Genomic DNA, 13,026 nt, shown 5'->3' with positions numbered 1-13,026 from the left:
GGGACCTTGTCAAAGGCTTTCTGAAAATCTAAGTACATTATATCCACTGGATCTCCTTTGTACACGTGCTTGTTGATATCTCCTCAAAGAATTCTAGTAGATTGGTGAGGCATGATTTCCCTTTACAAAAACCATGTTGACTATTTCCCAACAAATTATGTTCATCTATGTGTCTGACAATTCTGTTCTTTACGATAATTTCAACCAATTTGCCAGGTACTGAAGTGGCCTGTATTTGCCAGGGTCACCTCTGGAGCCCTTTTAAAAAATTGGAGTCACATTAGCTATCCTCCAGTCATTTGGTACAGAAGCTGATTTAAATGATAGGTTACAGATGACAGTTAGTAGTCCTGCAATTTCACATTTGAGTTCCTTCAGAACTCTTGGGTGAATACCATCAGGTCCTGGAGACTTACTACTGTTCAGTTTATCAATTTATTCCAAAACCTCCTCTAATGACGTCTCAATTTGGGACAGTTCCTCAGATCTGTCACCCAAAAAGAATGGGTCAGGTTTGGGAATCTCCCTCACATCCTCAACAGTGAAGACCGATGCAAATAATTGATTTAGTTTCTCTGCAATGGCCTTATTGTCTTTGAGCGCTCCTCTAGCATCTCAATTGTCCAGTGGCCGCACTGGTTTTTTTGCAGGCTTTCTGCTTCTGATGTATTAAAAAAAAATGTTGCTATTACTTTTGGAGTCTTTGGCTAGCTTTTCTTCAAATTCTTTTTTGGTCTTTCTAATTATATTTTTACACTTCATTTGCCAGAGTTTATGCTCTTTTCTATTTTCCTCACTAGGATTTAAGTTTCACTTTTTTAAAGGATGCCCTTTTGCCTCTCACTGCTTCTTTTACTTTGTTGTTTAACCACGGTGGCTCTTTTTTGGTTCTCTTACTATGTTTTTAAATTGGGGTATACATTTAACTTGAGCCTCTATTATGGTGTCTTTAAAAAGTTTCCACGCAGCTTGATCTCAGATCAACAAGATGAGATTCAATAAAGACAAGTGCAAGTACTATACTTGCAAACAAAAAAATCAAATGCACAACTACAGTAGTATTGCTGGAAAGGATTCATAGATCTTGGGGGTTATAATGGATCACAAATTGATCTTGAGCCAACAGTGTGATGCAGTTGTGATAAAAGTTAATATAATATGGGATGTATTAATTACCTCCCATGTAAGACCTACGAGGTAATTATCCCACTCTGCTCGGCCTTGGTGAGGCCTCAGCTGGAGTAGTGTATTCAGTTCTGAGCACCACACTTTAAGAAAGCTGTGAACAAATTAGAGATAGTCCAGAGGACAACAACAAAAATGATAAATAGTTTAGAAAACCTGATCCATGAGGATAAGATCAGGGGCGGCTCTATGTATTTTGCCGCCCCAAGCACGGTAGTCAGGCGGCTTTCGGCGGCATACCTGCAGGAGGTCCGCTGATAACGTGGACTCGGCGGCATGCTGCGGGAGGTTCGCCGGTCCTGAGCCTTCGACGTACCCGCCGCCGAAGCCGCCAAACCAGCAGACCTCCTGCAGGCATGCCGCCGAAGACAGCCTGACTGCCACCCTCACGGTGACCGGCAGGCCACCCCCCAGGCACGCGCGTGGTGTGCTGGTGCCTGGAGTTGCCCCTGGATAGGATAAAAAATTGGGCATGTTTAGCCTTGAGAAAAGAAGACTGAAGGGGGATCTGATTACAAATGACTCAAATATGAAAAGGGCTGTTGTAAAGAGGATAGTAATCAATTGTTTTCAATATCCACAGCAGGTAGGACAAGAAGTAATGGGCCTAATTTGCAGCAGGGGAGATTTACGTTAGGTATTAGGAAAAACTTTCTAACTATAAGGGTAGTTAATCTCTAGAATAGACTTCTAAGGGAGGTTGTGGAATCTCTATCCTTGGAAGTTTTTAAGAATAGATTAGACTGACATCTGTCAGGGATGATCAAAGTTTACTTGGTCCTTCCTCAGCCCAGGGAGCTAGAGTAGAAGAGCTCTTGAGGTCCTGTCCAGCACTACATCTCTATGATTCTATGAACACATTTCCCTCATCTGCTCTTCATTTTAACATTTGTTTCTTCGATTTAGGCCAGTGACTCAGTCAGGAAGACCTGTTACAGGGTTTGTGCGACCCAGCACACAAAGTGGACGACCAGGCACTATGGAACAGGCTATAAGAACTCCCAGAACCGCTCATACTGCTCGCCCAATTACTAGTGCTTCTGGAAGATATGTCAGACTAGGAACGGTGAGTGGTTTGGCTTTACTACTATGAAGGATGGCTTTCCCTTCTATGATGTTGTAGCTTAGCTTAAAAATTATATCTGGGAAAAAAAATCAAACTTGGGGGAAGTTAGCTCAAGTAATATGAAGTAGATAGCCAAGCTCTATATTTAAAAAAAAATGAATAAAATGCTATCAAACCTTACTTGTTAATTTCCTTGTGTTTAAATATGCATAAAGTTTCACAAAAGGAAATTCTGCAGTCCTGATTCTTCACTCACTGAGCTCCATGAAGAAAACTGTTGACTTTTCCACTTTTTTAAAAAAAATTTTGCACTGTTCAAGAGCAGTAGTTTCTCTTTAAAATCACCAGTGAGTTACTAAGATTAAATCTGGCTAATTTATGCTGTGTTTAGTGAAATCCCCAGTAGTGTTTCTGGATTGAAGACCTAATGCAAACTAGGGTTTTTTTGTAGGAAAAAAGTATTGTTGAACTCCTGCTATATATGCATATAAGCAGTTCTTCCCAAGTCTCTGCAAAAAAAAAAAAAAAAACTTTTTTTTTTAAATCACATACTCTACTGCAGTTATAATTTACATTTTTTTTCCATTGAAGGTTTTTTTCATCTGATATTTGAAATGTATTTGTATAGTGTAATGGGTTCATTCTGTTTAACACTTTTTTTCAGGCCTCTATGCTCACAAATCCTGAAGGTCCTTTCATAAACCTGTCTAGATTGAATTTAGCAAAATATGCTCAAAAACCAAAGTTAGCAAAGGTATGTGACTATTTTGGTCAATATTCTGCTATATTTAATATCACTTCAATGTTAATTTACTGTTAGTCTCTCTTCTTCTAGATTTTTAGGACCCTTTCCAGCCTAATATTTCCTCCGCAGCTGCTGGACTATGGGGGTGCCACAGTCGTTCAAGGTCCGGCAGCTGAGGAGGCTGCTCGCTACTCAGAGAAGGAAGTGCTCGCTTGTTAGGAGTCATAACACATTGCATTAGGTATTTCTCAATGCTAACAATCCTCAAATCCCCAATACTGTCGTAAATTGGCATTTGGGCAATAGATCTGTCTTATAAATGCAGAAATGAAGTGTCCAGCAGCAGTATTTGGAACCTCAATTGTATTAATATGGGATCAGCTATTTTTCCCCACCTCCTTTAGATGGGGGAAGGCTTTTTTTTTTTTTAAGAATCCCTCTGTATGAGCACAGACATTGTACTTGGAAACAAATGTACTCTGACGCCTTTGTGTCCATTGGGAAAAGTAGCAAAGGCGTTCAAACTAAAGCCTCACCTGTTTCTCCAATCAGGGATGGCTCTAGGCACCAGCAAAGCAAGCAGCTGCTTGGGGCAGCCCATTTACAGAGGCGGCAGCTGGCACAGATCCAGCCTGGGAGCTGAGAACCAACAGGGGGCCCTGGGAGCTGTAGTTCCTTGGTTAGCTCCCTGCGTATCGAGCAAGCCCTGGAGCAGGGAAAGAACTACATTTCCCAGCATTCCGTTGGCTGCTATCAACAGGAAAGGGAGGGGGGAGGGAGTATGGTAGCTGAAACCTCATGCTGCAGCTTGCTGTGAATGGATAGCTTACTGCTAGAGCAGGGTGGCACTGTGAATAGGGAACAAGTGTGCCCAAGGAGTAGAAGGCTTTGGCCCAGATATCCCCTTCAGAAGACATCCCCAGACTGGATTAGGGATACTGGTGTGACCTCACCTTCAAGCCCCCAAAGGAGGAATTGGGTGGACTAAATGGACAGTGCCCCTCTCTATCTGAAGCCTAGCAAGGGAGGTATGTGGATCCCACTAGAATTTAAAATGAAAAGTAAGGGAGGGGAGACTCTGGACCTGGGTAGCTTTAGTTACAGTACCAGGCACGTAGGAGGATTTCCACTTCTGAGCCATGGAAGCAGAAACTGACTTTTCCTTTCCAGATGTAGCTAATATTCAGAAAGGGAATCTAGCACCTGCCTTCCAGATTTGAATACCTCAAAATTCAGGAGTGCTCAAGCTCAGTTTGGGCAGCTGTTACTTCATTTCTCCCAAATCAAATATACTGATCCACTGTAATTTGCTGTAGAAAAAGTAGGATAAAATTGAGCAAGAAATGCTTCCCAGTGGTTTTTAGGACTGGAATTGCTATTTTCAACAGCCATTGCCTTTTTTTTTTTTTAAGTTTTATTTGTTTAAAAGGAAGACAGTGATATTGCATTGGCAAATTCCCCATAGAAACAAAGAGTGGTACAAAAGAATAATAAAGGCACCTCAATTTTTCCTGATTTATGGAGGACAGTCTTATAATATGCATCCAGATATCCTCCAATCACACAAGCTGAAAATTGTTCCGCTTTACTGCAGTTCTGTAACAATATGGGAACCAATCCTGTCTGTGTTCTGTGCACATCCAAAATTCCTGCTGAATGACTCTCCCTGGGAGCAAGTTACCAGTGACCCAGGGCTGGGGCGGAAGGAGGGTGCAGGTGGGGGGGTAGGGAAGAGCCCAGAGCTGGGGCAGCAGGGGATGTGGGGGGGGGAGCCCAGGGCTGGTGTGGCAGGGTTGTGTGGGTCGGGGAGAGCCCAGGGCTGGGGCAGCAGGGGGGTGCAGGTAGGGAGGGAGAGCCCAGAGCTGGGGCAGCACGGGGTGTGTGGTGGGGAGAGCCCAGGACTAGGGCAGCAGGGCGGGTGCGGGGGCAGCCAAATTTTTTTTTTTTTGCTTGGGGCGGCAAAAAACCTAGAGCCGGCCTTGTCTCCAACCAACCATGTCTGAAGAAATTGCAGTCATAAGAGGGAGGATCCTAAGGACTTCAAGAAAACATTAGGTCTTTCCCCTATTATGCCCCAATGGATGGAGCTGGAAGACCTCTCACCAGTATATTCTTCTTGGCTCGCTCTCCTTCCCTTTCAAGATCTAAGATTAAGAAACTCCAACATGCTGTTCAGCCCCAGTAAGGGGAGATGGATGGGTCCAGTATAGGATATCAGCAATTCATTTACATAAACTCATTCCCTCCCTCCTGATCCAAGCTGCATAACTCCTAACTGCAGAAGGTTGTATATGGGCAGCAGCCTAACATAGTAAGGCCAATGTATCTTCCACATAGGTTGCCAGACTCAAAATAGACAGTCCAGAATCTGAGACCATAGGTGTGCATGTACCCTCAGTATATTTTTATAATGCCATTTATTCTAATAAACCCCCTTTGAAAAGAAATAAATGGGAATAATTACAGTCCACATATCCATTCTGTGCTATTATAAAGAAGACATTACATTCCTTAAACTTGTAATCTTAAAGTGAGAAAACGTAACATTTTTTCAGTTTACAGAACTGACATTATTTTAAGGTGTATTTATGCTAGGTCCACAAATATTAGCAGTCTGACCCAGACTGGAAAACATTTGTGAAGAGGTAATACTAAATCAAAGTTTAAAAGGAGGCATTGAACATACATAAGCCATTATTATGTTATGGTGGTAGAACATGCAGTTACTTTCAAGAAATATTACATCAGCTAATGTTATTTAGTGGTTTAATGGATCTTGAACCATGCATGCAAGATGGACAAAAGGCAATACAATATCTTGTTCAGCCTCTAAGCAGAGAAATTTGTGGATGAATTGGGAGTATGAATAAAAGTCTTCACTGTTAATCTAAAAAAAGATTTAAAGTGTTTGGATTGTTTCCTTTGCTTTCAAGCCATGACTTACTTCCCTTTTTTATATTAGATCTATTTTTCCACTAGTGTTAGTGCTCATAATTTTTTTTGTCAGTTTATTTCTCATGATTGACAGCCAGAGAAACTGAAGTCCTCTACCAACAGAACAAGTATATCAGTGTGCCTTCCCTCACAAATTCAACTCAATCCTCACCTGAAGGGAATGCAAAGATGATTTTGTTTCATATTTTATCATTGGGTGACCTCTCAACTGAGTCTCTCTACAAGAGTGCCAGTTGTGTTGGTGGTGTCTTTATGTGGATACCTGCCCACAAGGAAGTGGACTGATCCCCACAGTTCACTTCGCATAGGCCACTGAAAGGCTATCAGATGGGCTGATTCTCTTCTGACCTGAACTGTATTTGACTAGTGACCTAGAGGTGGAAGTCCTTCTTTTGAGATGTGCAATGGTGAGCATTGCACATCTGCCTTTAAATCTGTTAATGGCAGTCAGCCTATCTAGGACTGTAATTAATACACACTTATTTGTACATTGTTATACAAAAACAAACCCTATCTTTGTAAATGTCTTAAATGGGAATATGTGGGGTATTCCTGAAGCCTAGATAGGTGAGGATTTCTCCTGAACTCTGAATCCCCTTTTCTTCTAAGCTTTAAGACACTTAAACAAAAACTTAATTAAAATGATTTGACAAATTTTTTAATCAATCAGATGGGTGTTCTGTATGCAAATGTGTGTTTGCTGCAACTAAATGCAGATTTGGAAACTCTGCATGCAGATGGATAGTTAAGTTGCTTGCATACTCACATTCCAGATTGACACCTTCAATTGCAGTAATAATATGCCATAGAATCATAGAAATTTTTACTCCTAAGGGCATTCTGCACCAAAAAATTAAAAATTCTGCACTCAGTATCTTAAAATTCTGCAAATTTCATTGCAGTGGGGAGCACAGGCCACTGGCTGCATAAAGGTGGGAGATCAGACTCAATGGTGAGCTGCACCCAACCCTGTCACAGCGCAAGGACTGGGCCTGCCCCAGAAACACCCCAGGGCCCTTCCACTCCATGCCAGGTGCACCAGGTGTGGGCAGGCAGGCTCAGCAAGGCAGGATCCAAGTCTGGAGGGACTTATTAAGGGGGGGATCCAGGTGTGGGTTGAGAGGGTTCTTTTGGGGGCAATAAGAACATAAGAACGGCCGTACCGGATCAGACCAAAGGTCCATCTAGCCCAGTATCTGTCTACCGACAGTGGCCAATGCCAGATGCCCCAGAGGGAGTGAACCTAACAGGCAATGATCAAGTGATCTTCCTCCTGCCATCCATCTCCATCCTCTGACGAACAGAGGCTAGGGACACCATTCTTACCCATCCTGGCTAATAGCCATTTATGGACTTAGCCACCATGAATTTATCCAGTTCTCTTTTAAACATTGTTATAGTCCTAGCCTTCACAACCTCCTCAGGTAAGGAGTTCCACAAGTTGACTGTGCGCTGCGTGAAGAAGAACTTCCTTTTATTTGTTTTAAACCTGCTGCCTATTAATTTCATTTGGTGACCCCTAGTTCTCGTATTATGGGAATAAGTAAATAACTTCTCCTTATCCACTTTCTCAACATCACTCATGATTTTATATACCTCTATCATATCCCCCCTTAGTCTCCTCTTTTCCAAGCTGAAAAGTCCTAGCCTCTTTAATCTTTCCTCGTATGGGACCCTCTCTAAACCCCTAATCATTTTAGTTGCCCTTTTCTGAACCTTTTCTAGTGCTAGAATATCTTTTTTGAGGTGAGGAGACCACATCTGTACACAGTATTCGAGATGTGGGCGTACCATGGATTTATATAAGGGCAATACTATATTCTCCGTCTTGTTCTCTATCCCCTTTTTAATGATTCCTAACATCCTGTTTGCTTTTTTGACCGCCTCTGCACACTGCGTGGACATCTTCAGAGAACTATCCACAATGACTCCAAGATCTTTTTCCTGACTAGTTGTAGCTAAATTAGCCTCCATCATATTGTATGTATAGTTGGGGTTATTTTTTCCAGTGTGCATTACTTTACATTTATCCACATTAAATTTCATTTGCCATTTTGTTGCCCAATCACTTAGTTTTGTGAGATCTTTTTGAAGTTCTTCACAATCTGCTTTGGTCTTAACTGTCTTGAGCAGTTTAATATCATCTGCAAACTTTGCCACCTCACTGTTTACCCCTTTCTCCAGATCATTTATGAATAAATTGAATAGGATTGGTCCTAGGACTGAGCCTTGGGGAACACCACTAGTTACCCGTCTCCATTCTGAGAATTTACCATTAATTCCTACCCTTTGTTCCCTGTCTTTTAACCAGTTCTCAATCCATGAAAGGACCTTCCCCTTTATCCCATGACAACTTAATTTACGTAAGAGCCTTTGGTGAGGGACCTTGTCAAAGGCTTTCTGGAAATCCAAGTACACTATGTCCACCGGATCCCCCTTGTCCACATGTTTGTTGACCCCTTCAAAGAACTCTAATAGATTAGTAAGACATGATTTCCCTTTACAGAAACCATGTTGACTACTGCTCAATAATTTATGTTTTTCTATGTGTCTGACAATTTTATTTTTAACTATTGTTTCAACTAATTTGCCCGATACCGATGTTAGACTTACCGGTCTGTAATTGCCGGTATCACCTCTAGATCCCTTTTTAAATATTGGTGTTACATTAGCTAACTTCCAATCATTGGGTACCGAAGCCAATTTAAAGGACAGGTTACAAACCTTAGTTAATAGTTCCGCAACTTCACATTTGAGTTCTTTCAGAACTCTTGGGTGAATGCCATCTGGTCCCGGTGACTTGTTAATGTTGAATTTATCAATTAATTCCAAAACCTCCTCTAGTGACACTTCAATCTGTGACAGTTCCTCAGATTTGTCATCTACAAAAGCCAGCTCAGGTTTGGGAATCTCCCTAACATCCTCAGCCGTGAAGACTGAAGCAAAGAATCCATTTAGTTTCTCCGCAATGACTTTATCGTCTTTAAGCGCTCCTTTTGTATTTTGATCGTCAAGGGGCCCCACTGGTTGTTTAGCAGGCTTCCTGCTTCTGATGTATTTAAAAACATTTTGTTATTACCTTTGGAGTTTTTGGCTAGCCGTTCTTCAAACTCCTCTTTGGCTTTTCTTATTACACTCTTGCACTTAAGTTGGCAGTGTTTGTGCTCCTTTCTATTTGCCTCACTAGGATTTGACTTCCACTTTTTAAAGGAAGTCTTTTTATCTCTCACTACTTCTTTTACATGGTTGTTAAGCCACGGTGGCTCTTTTTTAGTTCTTTTACTGTGTTTCTTAATTTGGGGTATACATTGAAGTTGGGCCTCTATTATGGTGTCTTTAAAAAGGGCCCACGCAACTTGCAGGGATTTCACTTTAGTCACTGTACCTTTTAACTTTTGTCTAACTAACCCCCTCATTTTTGTATAGTTCCCCCTTTTGAAATTAAATGCCACAGTGTTGGGCTGTTGAGGTGTTCTTCCCACCACAGGGATGTTGAATGCTATTGTATTATGGTCACTATTTCCAAGCGGTCCTGCTATAGTTACCTCTTGGACCAGCTCCTGCGCTCCACTCAGGATTAAATCTAGAGTTGCCTCTCCCCTTGTGGGTTCCCGTACCAGCTGCTCCATGAAGCAGTCATTTAAAGTATCGAGAAATTTTATCTCTGCATTTTGTCCTGAACTGAAATGTTCCCAGTCAATATGGGGATAATTGAAATCCCCCACTATTATTGGGTTCTTAATTTTGATAGCCTCTCTAATTTCCCTTAGCATTTCATCATCACTATTACTGTCCTGGTCAGGTGGTCGATAATAGATCCCTAATGTTATATTTTTATTAGAGCATGGAATTTCTATCTATAGAGATTCTATGGAACATGTGGATTCGCTTAAGATTTTTACTTCATTTGAATCTACATTTTCTTTCACATATAGTGCCACTCCTCCCCCCGCACGACCTGTTCTGTCCTTCCGATATATTTTGTACCCCCGGAATGATTGTGTCCCATTGATTGCTCTCATTCCACCAGGTTTCTGTGATGCCTATTATATCAATATCCTCCTTTATCACAAGGCACTCTAGTTCACCCATCTTATTATTTAGACTTCTAGCATTTGTGTACAAGCACTTTAAAACCTGCCCCTGTTTATTTGTCAATCTGGGTGCAGATGGCTCAGTAGGGGATCTGGGTGCACAGGGGCTCATTGGAGGGTTCTGGGTGCAACAGTAATGGGACTCTGCAGGGGGGTCCAGGTGAAGGTAGTTGGAGACTCGGTGGGGGGCATCTGGGGGGGGGGGGATAGTGCCTGGAAGAAGGTGTCAGTGTGTGGGGTCCAGATGCTGGGGAAGTGGGGCTTGGTAGGGTGGGGATCCAGGTACGGGTGGCTCATTGGGGTGGTCCAGTTGCAGGAGGAGTGGGGCTCATCAGGAGGGGTTCTGGGTGCAAAGGGGAGGATATTAGGGGGTCTGAATGCAAAGAGGTTGGGCAGATGGGGAAGCAGCTGAGGAGCGATGGGTGCAAGAAGCACGGGGGAGGGGAAAGTTTGCAGAGCTTCCTACAGCCAGGGGAGAAATCTGGGGGTGGGTCTGACACAGTCCCGTCCTCCTCAGCCCGGTCAGGACTAGCAGCTGAGCCCAGTGCACGGTAGAAGTCACCAGCCAAGTCTTCTCCAGTCCTGCCTGCTGCCCACAGTGATTTACCTGGCTGCCCTGGGCACCTGAAACATACTTCTGGGAAGGGACACATGACCGCTCGTGGCTTCCCTTTGCTTCCCCCATCAGAAACTCATTTATCTGCAGAGAAGCAAAGAAATCTGCGGGGGACATAAATTCTGCACATGCACAGTGGCGCAGAATTCTCCCAGGAGTAGGAAATACAGGACTGGAAGGGTTTTCAGTAGGTCATTTCAATACCTGCATTGAGGCAGGATTAAGTATTGTCTAGACCACCGTAACAGGTGTTTGTCTAACCTGTTTTTAAAAACTTCTAATGACTGAGATTTTACAACCTGCCTAGGTAAATTGTTCAATGATTAACTAACTACCCTTACAGTTGGAAAATTTTTCGTAATATCTAAATCTTCCTTTCTGCAATTAAAACCCATTACTTCTTGTCCTATCCTCAGTGGTCAAAGAGAACAGTTTATCACCTTTCTCTTTATAACAACCTTTTACATACTTGAATACTATTATGTCCCCCTTCAGTCTTCTCTTCTCCAGAAGATACAAACCCAGTTTTTTTAGTCTTTCCTTATAGGTCATGTTTTCTAGACTTTTGATGATTTTTTTGGTTCTCCTCTAGACTTTCTCCAATTTGTCCACATCTTTCCTAAAGTGTGGTATCCAGAACCGGACACAATACTCTAGTGGAGGCCTTCTCAGTGCTGAGTGGAATGGAAGAGTTATTTGTGTCTTGCTTACAACACTCCTGCTAGTACATTCTAGAATGATGTTTGCTTTTTTTGCAACAGCATTACATTGTTGACTCATATTTAGTTTGTGATCCACATCCACGCATGCAAACACATGCTAAGTTTTCAAGAGAGATGCTGTTTAAAAAATATGTGCATTTTTTCAAAAGCTGAAGTGAATCATCACTTTCAGCTCAGAAGAGGCTTAGTCTAATGAATCTTACTAGACACATCCACAGGGAGCAAGTGCAATTATCAATGTTAGAAAGCTAACATAATATGACATTAATATTTCTTATAGAAAGTAAGACTTGAGTTAAAATGTGCAGATTTATGGATTTGCAGGGGTATTTTTTAAGGAGAAGACAGAATTGACACTAAAGCCAAAGTATGATGAAGTTTTAAGATCCTCATTTCATTTTGTGTTAAGAATTGTTGCTTAAAGTTGAAAAACTCTAATTTATCACCTCTCCAACATGCAAAGAGTTGATAAATCTCATAACCATTAAAAAGCGACAAAGAGTCTGTGGCACCTTACAGACTAACAGATGTATTGGAGCATAAACTTTCGTGGGTGAATACCCACTTCATCAGACACATGTGGTGGAAATTTCCAGAGGCAGGTATAAATATACAGGCAAGAATCAGTCTAGAGATAACAAGGTTAGTTCATCAGGGAGGATGAGGCCCTCTTCTAGCAGTTGAGGTGTGAACACCAAGGGAGGAGAAACTGCTTTTGTAGTTGGCTAGCCATTCACAGTCTTTGTTTAATCCTGAGCTGATGGTGTCAAATTTGCAAATGAACTGAAGCTCAGCAGTTTCTTTTTGGAGTCTGGTCCTGAAGTTTTTTTGATGCAGGATGGCTACCTTAAAATCTGCTATTGTGTGTCCAGGGAGGTTGAAGTGTTCTCCTACAGGTTTTTGTATATTGCCATTCCTAATATCTGACTTGTGTCCATTTATCCTTTTACATAGGGATTGTCTAGTTTGGCAGATGTACATAGCAGAGGGGCATTGCTGGCACATGATGGCGTATATTACATTGGTAGACGTGTAGGTGATGGTGTGGCTGATCTGGTTAGGTCCTGTGATGGTGTCACTGGTGTAAATATGTGGGCAGAGTTGGCATCGAGGTTTGTTGCATGGATTGGTTCCTGAGTTAGAGCTACTATGGTGCGGTGTGTGGTTGCTGGTGAGAATATGCTTAAGGTTGGCAGGTTGTCTGTGGGCGAGGACTGGCCTGCCTCCCAAGGCTTCCAGGATGGGTTGTAGATCACTTATGATGCATTGGAGAGGTTTTAGCTGAGGACTGTAGGTGATGGCCAGTGGAGTTCTCTTGGTTTCTTTCTTGGGCTTGGCTTGCAGCAGGACGCTTCTGGGTACATGTTTGGCTCTGTTGATTTGTTTTCTTATTTCCTCATGCGGATATCGTAATTTTGAGAATGCTTGGTGAAGATCTTATAGGTGTTGGTCTCTGAGGGGTTGGAGCAAATGCGGTTATACCTCAGCGCTTGGCTGTAGACAATGGATAGTGTGGTGTGTCCATGATGGAAGCTGGAGGCATGAAGGTAGGCATAGCGGTTGGTGGGTTTTCGGTATAGGGTGGTGTTAATGTAACCATTAAGTTCACATAGTTAGCCTGTGTAACCATGTGAAGTAAAAAT

At 42.3% G+C, this 13,026-nt stretch overlaps 1 protein-coding gene across 3 annotated transcripts in view; it reads left to right on the top strand.

Moving 5' to 3' along the window:
* The window catches only part of TTC8 (tetratricopeptide repeat domain 8), a 72,357-nt gene that overhangs the window by 26,360 nt on the left and 32,971 nt on the right, over positions 1-13,026 (top strand). For all 3 annotated transcript variants that reach the window (XM_039537047.1, XM_039537046.1, XM_039537048.1), the window contains 2 exons: positions 2,092-2,251; positions 2,916-3,005. In XM_039537047.1, coding sequence (XP_039392981.1) covers positions 2,092-2,251; positions 2,916-3,005 — 250 coding nt within the window. The remainder of the gene's footprint in view (positions 1-2,091; positions 2,252-2,915; positions 3,006-13,026) is intronic.

This window comes from Mauremys reevesii, linkage group 4, assembly GCF_016161935.1.
Source record: "Mauremys reevesii isolate NIE-2019 linkage group 4, ASM1616193v1, whole genome shotgun sequence".
NCBI lineage: Eukaryota > Metazoa > Chordata > Testudines > Geoemydidae > Mauremys > Mauremys reevesii.
This window is presented reverse-complemented; position numbering and strand designations above follow the sequence as displayed.